Here is a 15,750-nt window from a genome sequence, read left to right as displayed (position 1 = left end):
GCATTAAAAACATCCTGCTCGCGGATCAAACCCGGGTGGGCGCTCCTGGTGGTCTGACTGACTGCATTTATTACATTGAAATATTTTAACGTGTTAATGATTAATGAATTAATAGCATGAGTTAACATGTTAATGCTGCCAGCCATAATATTTATATTTGATTTTTATGTAATAAAAGCTACACCTGTCAAAATGACTCGCAGTACCTGGTCCAGGAAGACCCTGTGTTATTATTCGTTTTGAGAGGATCTTATCATTTTTACTAATACTTCAAACAAACCAAAATAATAGACATATTCATTCAGTCCTAATGTAAAACCATACAACCATGATTATTTATCAGACTATAACCGTACCATCAAAATCTATAATCGTTGCATCCCTAACGATGACTAGTGAGTTAATTTCAGTCTTCACTAAGAGGCTGTTTACACATTTGCATTAACATGCGCTTTCGTCGATTGGATCACAAGTGGACGACGTAAATGCCAGGTGTAAACGGTGTTCAAAACATTTTGAGCTCGTCCACTTTCGACCACTTTCAACCACATTCAGAGGTAGTCGAAACCACTTTCGATCGGATCACTTTGGAGTTTTATTTAGTTTTATTTATTTAGTGGTGTAAAAGATCGTGTAACTTTACTCACCTATTACACAGAAAACTAGGGCAGCGTTTCCCAAAGCATAACGTAAGTGGGCATAACTAACGTTATATATGTGTTTGTTTGTGCGTTCGTATCTGTGGGTTGATTTAACGTAAACTATTTTGATATTAGTTTTAACAAGTTATTTAATTGAACAGGAAACTTAGCATGGCTGTACAGTGCTACATATATATACCACATGCTACGAAAAACTGGTCTGTGCGATCAAGTTTTCAATGTAGCACGCGTGCGATAGTACAGTTTGTTTACAGACATGATAATAGTAATGCTACAATTTTATGTTTGTGCTACTGTAACTGGTGTTATCTGCGTTGTGTTTACTTTCCGTGAAATAAAGACGAACATCAGCTGACGGGTTGTCTCCTCATTGATTTTTAATCTGACAAAAGATAACACAGCCTTTTAACAGTATGTCACACTTGCCCCTTCAGTTCTCTTCCATGCGGACATAATGCGAAAAGGGACGGGGAGGTGTCATTCAAGAATTACAAATAATTAAAACAACATAACAGCATACCTGACAAAAGATAACACAGTCTTTTAACAGTATGTCACTCTGGCCCCGTCAGTTCTGCAACACAAATCTAATGTGCAACGTAATGAGTACGTCTCCGGTTTAACAAGTTCTCATTTAAAATGAAAACATGAAAATAATGGTACACACATGAAAAATAAAGTGCTAAATAATGTTTAAACCAAAAACATGTGCATAAAATTGATTTTTAACTTAAAGATGAAAGTAAATTAAACAGAGCTCAACAGAAACCCACCTCTTCCATGCGGACATAACGCGAAAAGGGAAGAGGAGGTGCTAAAACAGGAGATTACGTTGGATGTTGCATTTAGAGAATTAAAGGGGTATGCACACATAAAGAGATCCAAATCAGGTATACTTAAAACATGTACATTTTGTGTAATTCTACCTATAAAATGAACATGATACTTTTTATACCCGTTACATTCACCCCCCTAGAATTACACAAAATTCTAAGAAAACAGTAAAGATTTGTACACAGGTCATAAGACTTACATGGTCCACACACAATAATCAGTGAAGACATTCAGCATTAAAAGCTACCCAAGTAAAGGACAAAAATGTTTTGAAATTGGCCAAATTCCAGCACATTTTATAGACAATATCATGGTGCCCATTACACCACAAACCCTTAGACCAAGTACAGATGTTACAGTAAAGAAACACAAATGAACAAGCAAATAACAAAAACATGTATCAAAACAGTAACCATCTGTATTCAAACATGAATAACTGGAGACCCAGAATCCAAACCTAACAAGCTTTCAAGCTGGACCATAGATTCAATAAGTCTACATACTGGTTTAATGACTCTACCAAACCTGGTGGTATAATGATCACCAGTATCTAAACCTGCTACAGGTCCCTGCCCATGGGGTGCACTTGAAGAAACATGAGTTTGGGAGGATTGGTTAGCACCAGTCACAGTGCCATCATCAGTCACTAGCACAGGAACTTGTGCATTTGGTACTTGTTGATCTTGCATCTGAGAATGCACCCATGAAGCAATGCGATTGTCCTCACAAGTAGCAACATTGGAGATGTTGGACATGCATTCAGACTGTAAGAGATCCCTTGCTTCATACTGTTCATCATCTACATGTACTGTAGGCTCAATCTCACTAGTGCAAGTCTGCCCAATTAGACCAACAGAGTGTGTTGCATCAGACATCTGCGAGGGAACGCAGCAGGTATGCGTGTCATTGGTCTCATGACCAGAACTTATCCTGTCCGTTTCAGGCAAAGGGAGAAAGTTAACTTGCAAAAGTAAATTCCGGTGTACTGTACGTTCATTACCAGCCCTGTCACGGGTCTTATAGACATGTATGGAAGGCTTTGAAGCAACAACAGTGTACACAACTGGATTCCATCTGTCAGCAAGCTTCCGTTTTCCTCTACAGCCCTTGTTAGCCACAAGCACCTGATCACCAATAGCAAGAGGTAGGCCTTTAACTCTTTTGTTGTATTGGTTGGACTGATGTTTTTGTTCCAGATTAGAATGCTGCGCTGTGCTAATGTCATTGCAGTTTGAAGATCATCAATGAGTGATTTGACATATTGGTCATAGTCACAAACCGACTTGTCCCGCAGAACGCTATGAAACATGAGGTCAACTGGCAGCCTTGGGACCCTACCAAACATCAGGTAAAAAGGGGCAAACCCTGTTGTTTCGTGTGCTGTACAGTTATACACAAAAGTCATGGTCTGTACCAACTGTGGCCATCTCAGCTTAGACGTAGATGGAAGGGACCTCAGCATACTGCCCAATGTCCTATTGAACCGCTCAGTACCACCATTCCCCATTGGGTGGTAGGGTGTGGTCCTAGACTTGTCAATCCCAGCCAGTTCAAGCAGCTCTGCAAACAGCTCACTTTCGAATGTAGCCCCCTGGTCAGAATGGATGCGTTGGGGGAACCCATAGACACAGAAAAAGTTATCCCACAGTTTCTTGGCCACTTGTTTTGCCGTCTGGTCTTGACATGGGAATGCATGTGCTAACTTTGTAAAGTGATCTGTTATCACTAAAACATCCACAGATTTGTTGTTTCTATCCTCAGCAGACCAGAAGTCAATGCAGACGAGCTCCAGTGGGGTTGTGGTCTTAATGCTCTCCAAAGTGGCTCTCGCTGCTGGCTCCGGAGTTTTGCTGAGGACACACCTGGGGCATCTCTTTACATAATCTCGCACATCACACTCCATATTGGGCCAGAAAAACCTCTGACGGGCTAAAGACAAAGTGCGCGGCTGCCCCTGATGGCCAGCCAAGTCATGGACACCAGTAAGTGCTTGATGTTTCAAGGATTCAGGCAGAATGAACTGAAATCTCTTGTGCTTCGTAAGGGGGTCTTTAACAGCTCTATACAAGATTCCATGAAGCGCTGAAAGTTTGTCCCATTGTTTCAGAATTTGCAAAACACACAGGTTTTCATTGGCCCGCTCCGTCTTGATGGTCTGCGTTTTCTGTCAACATAATACAACACTCTGCCAATTACAGGGTCTTTATGCTGATGTTCTCGCAAGTCAGTCTGTGAAAGGGAATGAAACACGTCTTCATCACCACTGGTTAAAGAGTCCAAATGTTCAGCGAATGAAGTAGCTCTACATTCAGTTCCTGTTTCCCATTCATCACAGGAGGACAGAATGGAAGACACATCAGTGGTAGACATTGAAACATCTAGACCAACGTCAAATGCATCTGACCTCAAGGACTGCGGTTGGCAGGTAAGTCTGAACACCTCTTGCACATTTCCATCCTCAACACTGTGCACTTGCCTTAGCAATTCAGAATAGGGCTCAGACAAAAGTCGCTGACTCACCGGCCCGACAAATGGAGCCCTACTGAGTGCATCTGCTACAACGTTAAGTTTTCCAGGAACATATTTGATCTCGAAAGAATATGGAGCGAGTTTTGAGACCCAGCGTTGCTCGCAAGCATCCTATTTCGGCTTGGTCATAATGTACGTAAGCGGATTATTATCCGTCCACACAGTAAATTCATGGCCCTTAAGCCAGTGGCTGAATTTGTCACACACTGCCCACTTAAGAGCCAAGAACTCTAATCTGTGTGCCGGATATTTAGATTGGCTGCGACTCAAGGCCTTGCTAGCAAACGCTATCGGTCTCGCCTTGTCTTCACCAGCAGGAATCTGTGAGAGTAAGGCACCTAAACCATCTAATGAAGCATCCGTACAAAGCAGGCAAGGACGTTCAAAATCTGGATGGGCCAGCACTACACTATCCACAAGGGGCCTTTTCAATTCTTCAAAAGCCACATCACAGTCTGGGCTCCAGTCCTGAGGCTTCAGCTCCCGAAAAGTGCCCGCTCTCTTATGACCAGAAACATCCTTCACCAAACGTTTTTGGCCAGCCGTTAAGTTGAATAAAGGTCTAGCAATACTAGAACACTTTGGGATAAATGTCTGGTAGTACAGGACCATACCAAGAAACGATCTGAGTTTCTTTGGTGAAGGCGTGATTCCGTCATCCTTCATTAAATCAGCCTTTTGGAAAGCAGAGATGACTTTTACTTTCTCCTCATCAACTGAAACACCAGCACCGTCTATCACATGGCCTAGGAACTTAACGGATTTTTTTAAAAAGTGACACTTTTTAGGAACCAGCTTCAGGTTGCTGGATCTCAATCGAGAGAAGACAATCTCCAAGCGCCTTAATGCTTCCTGCTCAGATGGGGCAAAGACCAGCAAGTCATCAAGGTAGCAGAGAAGGCTGGAAAAGTTAAGGTCACCGAAAATGCTGAGCATCATGCGCATGAAAGACCCGGGACTGTTGCAAAGGCCCTGAGGGAGGCGGTTATACTCGTATAAGCCCATCGGTGTTGTGAAGGCAGTGTATCGCCTGTCAGACACATGGAGTGGAATGTTGTAAAATCCCGAAGTCAAGTCCATGGTACTGAAAAAGGCATTACCTCCCAAAGCTGCAAGACAGTCGGCCTGATGTGGCAGAGGGTGGGCGTCTTTGATGGTTTTTGCATTGAGCCAGCGGAAATCAGTGCAGACCCTCAGATTACCATCCTTTTTCCAGACCATCACTAAGGGAGATGCATACTCACTGATGGACTTGCTGATTATTCCTTTCTCCTCCATCTCTGACAATACTTCTCTCAATTTTTGGTAGTGGGCAGGAGGGATACGGCGATAGGGCAGACGGAATGGGCGCTCATCAAAAAGATGGATCCTATGCACAAAATCCTTTGCCTCTCCACAATCCAACTTATCCTTGGAGAAAACGTCATGGTAAGATGCAATGAGGTCTGCTAGTTTTCTCTTCCACACTTCAGAAACTTCACATCCTTCAAGGTCAATGTCCATTAGACCACAGTCTTTCAACAACTGTTTAGGACCAGAGGACGAGGCCGTGTCATGGGCATTTGAATTAGGAACGTCACTGTAGGTTCTACTTAAACCCTGTGCAACAGTGAGGTCTTCCACAGCTAGACAAGAGGAAACATCAGCCAGTTTGGAGTTACGACGAAGTGTAACTGGTGTTAAATTAGGGTTAAGGACCTTCATTGGCACCCATCGATCACCACACATTGGTGTTACTACTCGTCCGACAAGAATGTTTCTGGGTGCTGAACGTGCCGTGGTTGGCTCAACAATAATAGTACTTCCTGGGGAAATAGGGACATTAGCTGGTAATTTGCCCCAAACAAGATACTCACTTCTGGGAAGTAAAGTGATTGCTTGACAGAGTTTTACAGTACCAAGCTTATCGGGCTGCTGAGGACCAGACCACCGGGAGATACAGCTCAGAAGCTCAAGGAATTGCTCACACTCAGGATTACCATTATTACAAGAGACAAGCTCCCAGTACTTGTCATGAGATTTCATCTTCTGCAGAATGCATTTGATTACATTGCTTCCAATTATGAACTCGTCTCTTTGTCCAGTCACCACAAGAGTTGGAACGACAAACTTAAATCCATAGACCTCAATATCCATGTCATAAATACACTTTGGCTGAATTGTAAGGCCACCACAGCCAACTAGGACCACATTGCTTGGAATTGCTTGAGGATGCGGAAGAAGACCATTAGCTCGCAGCTTGGACTCACCCTCTTCGCTAAGTGTGCAGGACATACTACCAGAATCCAATAAACCCTTTAATGTGTAATGGCCACAAACTGACACAGGAGCATAAAACAACTCACTTGCTCCATCAACTCTCTGAGACCCCACGTATAAAACAGTTTTGTTTTCTGGCAATAGCTTGCAACTGTTCACAAATACATTTTGCACATCTGTCTCTTCTGTGAGGGGGGTTGTAAAATTGCCCATGCTACCCCTCTCATCACACGGGCCATTTAGTTTAACTGAGCAGTATCTGAGGGAGGAGTAGGGCATGCTGCTTTAGGACAGTCACTCTTGAAGTGGCCTGGGCTGAGACAGTGACGACACAGTCTTTGACGTCTACAATGCATGTACGTAGTGTGTTGATTGGATCCACAGACCCTACATGCTGGGCTTGAGTTAACTCTGAAGTCTGAAGTTTTGCCCACCTGGACCTGATTGGGCGTGGATAATGAGGCAGTACACAAGGACAAGACTCTATCCATCATGCCAACCATATGATGAAAACTGGTGTCTGGAGAGAATGGAACAGCATTAGGATTAAGGTGATTCACAGGAGGTAGTGACTGAGCAGGTGTGGAAGTAGGCTGCTGAGGAGAAGTGGACACTGAATTGGGACACGTCATAACACTGCACTGGTTACAGGCTGGCAAAGATGTTGCAAGTGGCGTTCTCGAAGAGACTGTTTTGAAATCCCTCTGATAACTGTCCAACCGCTCCTGGACCTCTGCAGCACTCCACTTCTCAGCAGGTTTAAACTGAAAAGATATAGCAAGACTGGGGTCTGGGCAATGTGAAATAAACATCATGACAGCCTCAGCTGCGGGATTCTCAACACTCTTGTTGCGTCTGCGCAGACACTCGTCAGCAACATCAATGGCTTTGTTAAGCCTTATCCAGTAATCCATTGGAGTTTCATTAGCCCTCGGGACAGTATTATAGAAATCAGCCATAGGCATGTTGGAATAAGCTAACTCACTGAAGTTGTGTTTCAGTATGTCAAACACTGCGCTTGGAAGATCACAGGCACTTAGTTCAGGGCGGCTGCGCAGGGACACTTTAACCACATCTCTTGCTTTCCCAGCCAGCCTGCTCAGGATAAGATCAGAAACATCAGTATGTGATTTGCATTTTATTCTGTTTAAATAGCTATACATCATATCCTCCCATTCATGGACAGTAAATGAGTCACTCTTATCGCCCCTGAAGAATGGTGGAGGTGCTGAATCTTGCTGAACTATCACTTTCAGGCTAGAAGCATCCATACGCTCACTGGAAGACTGAGAATGGTAAGGTGGGTTAGACTGTACTGGGCTGGGCTGATGTGCAAGGTTTAGGCTGGCTGAAATACTTTCCCCTATTTTCTGGGCCAGGTCTGAAATTATGCTCCCTAATGCCTCAGACGTAATGACACGTTCATTATCTGGGCATGTTATTGGGGTGGAGCTAGCTGTCGGACCTACTGAAGCACCAATCGCTGAATCAACTGTGTGCATATTATCTAGACCCACATTAGCTAAAGCCCTCCCTCTTCCATAACAACGAGGGGTAGCTTCAGATACCCTTGCATTCTGATTAATGTCAGGTCCACCACCCCTACCCAATGGGAAAGTGACATTAAAATGTTCCACAGAACTGAAATTGTCTTTGTTATGATCCCCAAACATGTCTCAAATGTTAAACGAAAAAGACAGAAAACATAGGGAAACAATTACCATTAAATAGTATGCTTTAAACAGCAAAACCCTAAACAACTCACAATTGTTTTAAATATTACTTTTGAAAACCTGAGAAATATGAAATAAAATCAACTCAGTTCAAAAATAGGATGCAGAACGTTTAGAGTAATAAGAAATTTCCTAAACAAAGACAAAATATATTTTTTTTTTTTACAAATGAAGCAGTGTCTCTTTAACATGCATCAACAGTCATTCAAAATATACTGCCAAGATAAAGGATACGATGCTCAATGATCGCTGAATCAGTTTGCAGTCCTTGTCACAGTCTCTCTGGATTATTATGCATTGACAATGAACAGAGCTGTTCTCCAGAAAAATAAGAGTCGATCAAAAGTCACTGAAACACTTTACCGTTGTTTTAAGATGCACCAGTTTGTTCAGTGATGTCACGCGCCGATTCCCGCACGCACACAAACGCGCCGATAGTCACGCACACACAAACGCCGTTGTCGCGCGCACACGCGCGCTCCCGTATGCACGGAGCCATCACAGCCAATGAAAATCCAGTTGTAATGAAGAAGACCAGGAGAGGAGATTGCCAAGTTAGACGAACAGGCACACAACCACGGCGATCGGCGAAGCGCTGATCAGATGACCCGAAAAGATCACGGCACCAAGTGTAACTGGTCTTGTCTGCGTTGTGTTTACTTTCCGTGATATAAAGACGAACATCAGCTGACGGGCTGTCTCCTCATTGATTTTTAATCTGACAAAAGATAACACAGTCTTTTAACAGTATGTCACACTTGCCCCTTCAGTTCTCTTCCATGCGGACATAATGCGAAAAGGGAAGGGGAGGTGTCATTCAAGAATTACAAATAATTAAAACAACATAACAGCATACCTGACAAAAGATAACACAGTCTTTTAACAGTATGTCACACTTGCCCCTTCAGTTCTGCAACACAAATGTAACGTGCAATGTAATCAGCACGTCTCAAGTTTAACAAGTCTTTTTTTAAATGACAACGTAAAAATAATGGTACACACATGAAAAATAAAGTGCTAAATAATGTTTAAATCAAAAACTTGAGTATAAAATTGATTTTTAACTAAAGATGAAAGTAAATTAAACAGAGCTCAACAGAAACCCACCTCTTCCATGCGGACATAACGCGAAAAGGGAAGAGGAGGTGCTAAAACAGGAGATTACGTTGGATGTTGCATTTAGAGAATTAAAGGGGTATGCACACATAAAGAGATCCAAATCAGGTATACTTAAAACATGTACATTTTGTGTAATTCTACCTATAAAAGGAACATGATACTTTTTATACCTGTTACACTACAAAACTTTTAACCTCTATATCACCTAACGTGCAACCCTGAATAATAATACAAATTTAACATAACTCCTTGAAAGTAGGGCTTGTTTTAAATATTGCATACTGTTATACTTATGCTTCTATACACGATATGCACTGTCCAATCCTGCTGCTGGAGGGCAACCTGTAGAGTTTAATTCCAACCCCTGTTAAACATACTTGAACCAACCAATTAAAGTCTTAATAGACATACGAGAAACTTCCAGGCAAGTGTGTGGAGTCAAGTTGGATCTAAACTCTCCAGGACAGTGGCCCTCCAAGTTCAATTTTGGACATCCCTGCACTAGAGTAATAAAATAAAACATTTTATGCTCATTTTGATGCTTCCTTCTCTTTGCAGATCCTTGGCATTGTTGTCATCGCTTATTCCCTGTGTACCACTTTTGCTGTTCTACTTTATATTTTTGTTTTGCAGTGTTTATTATTTTATTTTATTCCTCTCTCTCTCTCTCTCTCTCTCTAAACTATTTTAGTGGTTGTTGTTTGTCTTATATCTCAAAGGCTCTTTTAAGAGCCATTTCCCCGTGCTAAAATGCACACAACTGTATTAAGCAAGAGGGAGTGTGAGCAGTATTTAAAAGACCCCAGTAATAAGTGCCCATTCTGCCAGTACACCAACATACCACAGCTGATGTTTTACCACATCAAGAATCATTTTCAGTGGGCAGTGCAACATCATGGTGAGTTTAACAATGTTTTGCTTATGTCACTGTGCATGCTTCTGATTTCATTGCTTTTGAATTTGAATTTGTTTAATTTTAAGGCTATGGTAAACTTCATTGTCTGCAATCCACACATTCACAGTATATCAAACCTTTATCCCCCTCTTTCAGATTTCACCATTGTAAAATGTAATTTAAAATGTCGGGCAAAGTCGCACTTTCACTGCTGCTATTGTTCAGCGACTGTGATAACTAGGGGAAATTTGCTAAAGCACATTGCCAGCCATCCTTCACCCCCAACCCAACCCCAGTCCTCCTCCTCCTCGGTCCAGCAGGCTCAACCCCAGTCCTCCTCGGTCCAGCGGGCGCAACCCGAGTCCTCCTCGGTCCAGCGGGCGCAACCCGAGTCCTCCTCCCCCTCCGTTTAGTGGGCGCAACCCCAGTCCTCCTCGGTCCAGCAGGCGCAACCCCAGTCCTCCTCGGTCCAGCGGGCGCAACCCGAGTCCTCCTCCTCCTCGGTCCAGCGGGCGCAACCCGAGTCCTCCTCGGTCCAGCGGGCGCAACCCGAGTCCTCCTCGGTCCAGCGGGCGCAACCCGAGTCCTCCTCGGTCCAGCGGGCGCAACCCGAGTCCTCCTCGGTCCAGCGGGCGCAACCCCAGTCCTCCTCGGTCCAGCGGGCGCAACCCCAGTCCTCCACCTCCTCGGCCCAGCGGGCGCAACCCCAGTCCTCCACCTCCTCGGCCCAGCGGGCGCAACCCCAGTCCTCTTCCTCCTCTGTCCAGCAGGCGCAACCCCAGTCCTTCTCGGTCCTGCAGGCGCAACCCCAGTCCTACTCGGTCCAGCGGGCGCAACCCCAGTCCTACTCGTTCCAGTGGGCGCAACCCCGCTCCTCCTCCTCCTCGGCCCAGCGGGCGCAACCCCAGTCCTCCACCTCCTCGGTCCAGCGGGCGCAACCCCAGTCCTCTTCCTCCTCTGTCCAGCAGGCGCAACCACCTGCCGTCCTTCCAAAATGCTCAATAAAGAGGACTGTAACTTGCAGCCAATGTGGTTTGACCTTGCTTGCCAAAAATCTACGAACTCACATAAGAAGGCGTCACACAGAAAAAGAAAATGCAATTACTCCTGAGAGGCACTTTCAATCTCAGTGCATTGATGAAAAAATTGGCATATTTGCAGTTGAAAAGGCTTTCCATGGTCAAGCAACACCCATACACGTAATAAAAAATACTTGGGGCCCAAACTATCGCTCAGCATGTGAAGTTGACCAGTGTATTTTGAATTCAGAGTTTGCCCATAACACTGGGATACTGCCTTTTGAGTGCTGCCATGTCAAATCATTGTCTTTTTGTAAACAAGTTGCCAACCTCAATGATGCATTGGCAGAGAACAGTCTCTCTCAGCTGGTACAGCAGAAGTGGTTTGGTGAGGCAAGGAAAGTCCAGCTTTTAAAATTGCAGCAAGAGGCAAATAATGCAGAGACACCTTTGTCTTTTCATGTCACTGTTGGAGGTCCATCAACAAAGCATTTCATTTCTGTATTTGAACCAACAGTATCCTATTACAGCAGGATGGGAAGAGTCATGGTGGCTTATGATAAAAAGAAAAATAACTGGCACTGTCCTTGTGCACGACCTCGCCAATCATGCATTCACAAGGCTACAGCAAAGTGGCATCTTTTCCAGATGATGCCCCCAGATGAAAGGCTTTTAATAATTTCCCAAAGCATCTTGTGCCTGAGGAAGTTGAATGCAAAATATGCAGAGAAGTTTTGAGTGACCCCATGATGATAACTTGCCGGGCGAAGATTGTTACATTCAATGGAGTGATTCAGGGTATGACATTTGTTTCATATTACTTTGATAAATATTGTTTGATAGTTGTTGCTTTGATATACATATGTCAGTTTATTTATTTATTTTCTCAGGTGTATCTACTTACTACAAACAGTGCCATAAATGCAACCTCTCATACAGATACCAAGAATGGTGTGATGGTTTGCACAACTTCAACGATAATGTAATCCTCTCGTTACATTTGTGTGTGGTTTTGCGAAATTCTCTACAGGTACAATATTATAAAATAATATATGTGCTATTTTACTTGCGCCTTGTTGGACTCTTTAACTTTTGTTCAAACACTTGTAGTATTATTATTGCTAATAACTCAGATAAGACATATATTTGATACTCGCTTGGGCTTTAAATGACTAGAACTTAACACATAAGTTGATGGCTCTTATTTTTATTTATTTTAACCATTTGCCCTTGTCCTTGCTGTTGTCCTTTCAGAATCACACAGCTGTAGGTAGGGTTGTGCAGACAATTGAAGCCACAGAGGGAGAGTCCTTGCCCAAAGGTGACCTAATCATGCAGGCGTATCTTCATTTTGAAGCATTATGTGATTTAGACTACATTTACTCCTGTGTGTCCTGTGGATACAATCCATCTACTGTGATTATGGACCTTCATAAAAAAGGAGTGTTCAGCATTCCGGGTAAGTAAAGTTATTGTAGTTGCATTGGTTCCTATTATAGTTTTATGTGTTGGCTATTATTTAATAATTCCCATATTTGGCTTTGAATCAAGTTTCTCCACCTGCGACCTATGATGGTCATGTTAACATAGAAGAATTTTGGGATGCAGTGGCATTGGACATGTTAAGTAGAGGGTTTTACCCAAGTAAGTATTGTTTCTTATTTGTGTCTCACATAAGGCTGGATGATATTGTGATTGATATTGTGATCTGGCTTACTGCCTTTTATTAATTAAATTATTGAAATAAGTTTATTATTTTCATATTAACAATGCAATATTGAGCTTGTTTGGATTTTTTTTTTACACTTAAACTGGAAAACAAGATAAAATATTGTGTGTGTATGTATGTAGCAATAAATAGCTTTATTTTTCTCCTCAAGGTGGCAAAGAAAACCCTTTTACAGTTTCACCTAGTTACCACAACTGGTCCCCATGGATAGGTCCAAAAACCAGGCAATCAGGCATGGTTTTAAACACAGAGAGTGCAAAGGTTAAATCATCAAATGATGGGAGTGACATTGATGTGCCTTTCACTGAGGAAAGACTTTGTGATGAGCTGCTCCACCTCAAGGTAAATAGTTGTTTAAATTGTTCAGATGTGTTTTTGTTTAAGCTATTATTGCACTGTTGGCTGTATAGAACAGTGGTATGTAGGAGGAGGAGGAGGACTGGGGCAGAGAGTCCCCGTGACTTTGCGGACCTTCTCTTGTCTTGGAAACACTTTCCAAATATCACAATTTATGATTACCCCAGAGGATTAGTGGCACACACAAATAATCGAATACCACTCCACCCACCTTTTCATCCCTTTGAGGGCAGAGTACAAGACCCCACCCCTGAAAACATAGAAAAGGCTAAAGAAGGAAAGCTAAAGGTTCATCTTCCCTGGTTGGCTCACAAGAAAAAACCTATGGATCCTGACTGCCACCCATTGACAGGGTCCTCAGACCACTATTGCTTGTGTGACGTTTTCCACCAAAGCAATAGTAAAGACAATAGAGATGTGCTGCGCACTATTGGTCTTGTACCAGAGCTGGCTGGAAAGATCAATAGTCAGTGTGCAGAGCAGCTGTTTTCTGAAGTAAAGAGAAACAATTACTTCATGAACATGTTAAGACCTTCTGCACACATTTTTCTTGCTCGAAACATCCTTCACCACCGGAATCTCACACGGAACCGGAAGAAGTTGGAACAATTCAAGAAATTGTTCAGTGGCAGTCCTAATTTGCAACTAGACTCCAATGGAAAAGTCATACTTGGTAATGTATAAATATTCTATTAATGTGCAGCATGTAAATGGATCATTCAATTCTATTAATTGTACTAACTATATCTTTATAACACAGCAGCAGGACCAGAACCAGAACCAAATGTGGGACCAGATTATCCAACTAAAAGCCAAACCATGAAAACAACTCTGCATGAGAAGGAAATGCATACAGTTGAGGTTGTTTTTTAACTTTCATAACATATTTACAGCTTAAGTGAATTTTCATTTTTATTTTTTTATCTTTTATGTACAGTTGTCCAGTCGCAGTGTGACCCTCATCCTTTTCCAAGTCCTGTGGTAACAAGCCTGAACATTGTTAAATCTAGCAGAACATTTTGGGGGACCGTGCCAAACGAGGGGCAACAGCAGTTGGTAAGTAAATTTCAGATATTTTGTCTTTACAAAATACTGATCATCAGCCTGAGGATTTATGTATCTCTATCTGAATGCTAGCTAAACAATGCTTTGGATGTCAGCAAGTGTAAAGATGAACTATTGATAACTGTGTACAACACAACACTAAACCGATCAGACCTGTGGTGCCTGGGACTGGGAAGAGACGTTGAGGGAACGGTACACACTTTAAAGACATTATATTTGAATGTAGCAATTGATGATGAAAGTTGTTTAAATTCATTTCTATATTTTATTGAAATGCAGATTCTCAACTGTTGCCTGAAAGTGGTGGAGACCATAGCAAAATCACAGGTGAAATTGTCATATAAATACTCAAAATAATATTTTGTGCTCATTAACTTTAGCTGCTTAAAGGGATATTTTACACAAAAAGAAAAGTTGTCATCTTTTTAGTTTTTCTTCTGTTGAAAACAGATGATGATGACTGTTAACCAAAGAGTTGCTGGTCCCCATTGTCTTCCATTGTATTGTAAAAAAAAATGGAAGTATGTACAGGTATAATCATGCACCAAGATTTATTGGTGAACTATACCTTTAAGCAGCCCCTTGGCTGAAATGTACATACTTTTGTAGTTGTGCTTAAAACAGTAAGAATGTTAATACCCCCAGATGTCGTATTTAAAATTCTCAATTTTGCCTTGGATTAAATTAAAGTATGTTCAATTTTCCATACAGAATGTGAATGTTTTTTCAGCCAGTTCACATCAAATTGAAAAATGGCCAGACAGGACTCTTAAAGAGCAACTTCTACACCTGCCTGTATGTATTATACTAGTTCCCCTTCGAGGGAACTCGAGCTGCGTCGCCGAAGCTACGCTATGGGAACGCCCTCTGCGTGATTGCGTCTGAAGCACGTGTGTCAAATCAATCCAATGGTCAAGTGACACGTCATAGGCGGGTGACGTGGGAACCAGGAAGCTATAAAAAGAGCACCCGGCAAGCCGACTTCAGCTCTTTGTGCCTCAGCAAGCGAGTGTGTGTCATTATCATGTCCAAGTCCAAACAAAGTTTTAAGGAGTGTGCTTCCCTGTGTCCTAGTTTCATTACGAGCGAGGACTCGCATCGTCTCTGTGTTATGTGCCTCGGGGCACAACACGCACGATCATCTCTTGACAGGGGTGGTTGTGCACATTGTGAAAAGATGCCGCTCCGTACGTTGCGCTCGCGGCTCGCACTCTTCGAGGAGGGTGGTGAGTCGCGTGTTCCCCACGGTTCTGGCCCCACTGCTGCCGAGGCAGAGCGGAAGCTGCGATCGTGGGGATCACAACTAGATCTCGCGGACGAGCTTGAGACGGGTCTTCCCCTTTCTCAGCCTTCACCCGCAGGATCTAGTGCCCCGTCTCTGGATTCGGAAGCCCGCGCTGCGGTTTCTTCCGCCCAGGGCGGGAGCCCAGATTTGCATTTATCGTCGTCCGAGGAAGTCGATATTATGTCTGTGGACGTGGTGGATGCTGAGGAGCCTTCTCATTCGTCCCCCGCGTTCAATGATTTAATGGAGGTTGTCACTAATGCC

General features: G+C 43.0%; 2 protein-coding genes across 3 annotated transcripts; both read left to right on the top strand.

Moving 5' to 3' along the window:
* Positions 1–9,317: 9,317 nt before the first annotated feature.
* On the top strand, positions 9,318–12,594 carry LOC141352845 (uncharacterized). Its single transcript, XM_073858858.1, has 5 exons — positions 9,318–10,034; positions 10,188–10,371; positions 10,462–11,848; positions 11,941–12,080; positions 12,305–12,594. Exons 1-3 carry the CDS (start codon positions 9,887–9,889, stop codon positions 11,786–11,788), a joined length of 1,659 nt encoding a protein of 552 aa, XP_073714959.1. The 5' UTR covers positions 9,318–9,886; the 3' UTR covers positions 11,789–11,848; positions 11,941–12,080; positions 12,305–12,594.
* Positions 12,595–13,229: 635 nt separating this feature from the next.
* LOC141353125 (uncharacterized) lies at positions 13,230–15,101 on the top strand. Of its 2 annotated transcripts, none has more exons than XM_073859611.1 (6): positions 13,230–13,809; positions 13,900–13,995; positions 14,077–14,192; positions 14,274–14,393; positions 14,481–14,528; positions 14,913–15,101. In XM_073859611.1, exons 1-6 carry the CDS (start codon positions 13,461–13,463, stop codon positions 15,084–15,086), a joined length of 903 nt encoding a protein of 300 aa, XP_073715712.1. In that variant the 5' UTR covers positions 13,230–13,460; the 3' UTR covers positions 15,087–15,101. The 2 variants fall into 2 exon arrangements, with proteins under 2 accessions (XP_073715712.1, XP_073715711.1); XM_073859610.1 differs by having other exon boundaries at positions 13,897–13,995.
* Positions 15,102–15,750: the final 649 nt, after the last annotated feature.

The sequence above is a fragment of the Misgurnus anguillicaudatus genome, chromosome 21, assembly GCF_027580225.2.
Source record: "Misgurnus anguillicaudatus chromosome 21, ASM2758022v2, whole genome shotgun sequence".
NCBI lineage: Eukaryota > Metazoa > Chordata > Actinopteri > Cypriniformes > Cobitidae > Misgurnus > Misgurnus anguillicaudatus.
The sequence above is the reverse complement of the archived record's forward strand: the minus strand, read 5'-3'. Positions and strand labels throughout refer to the sequence as shown.

Excerpts from the sequence above, each read along its gene's own strand:
- LOC141353125 (XM_073859610.1), top strand. The coding sequence starts at position 13,461 with ATGGATCCTGACTGCCACCCATTGACAGGGTCCTCAGACCACTATTGC. Across the intron at positions 14,193-14,273 it reads ACGAGGGGCAACAGCAGTTG|CTAAACAATGCTTTGGATGT; the intron begins GTAAGTAAATTT and ends TCTGAATGCTAG. Across the intron at positions 14,394-14,480 it reads GAAGAGACGTTGAGGGAACG|ATTCTCAACTGTTGCCTGAA; the intron begins GTACACACTTTA and ends ATTGAAATGCAG.
- LOC141352845 (XM_073858858.1), top strand. The coding sequence starts at position 9,887 with ATGCACACAACTGTATTAAGCAAGAGGGAGTGTGAGCAGTATTTAAAA. Across the intron at positions 10,035-10,187 it reads GTGGGCAGTGCAACATCATG|ATTTCACCATTGTAAAATGT; the intron begins GTGAGTTTAACA and ends CCCCTCTTTCAG. Across the intron at positions 10,372-10,461 it reads GCTCAACCCCAGTCCTCCTC|CTCCTCGGTCCAGCAGGCGC; the intron begins GGTCCAGCGGGC and ends GCAACCCCAGTC.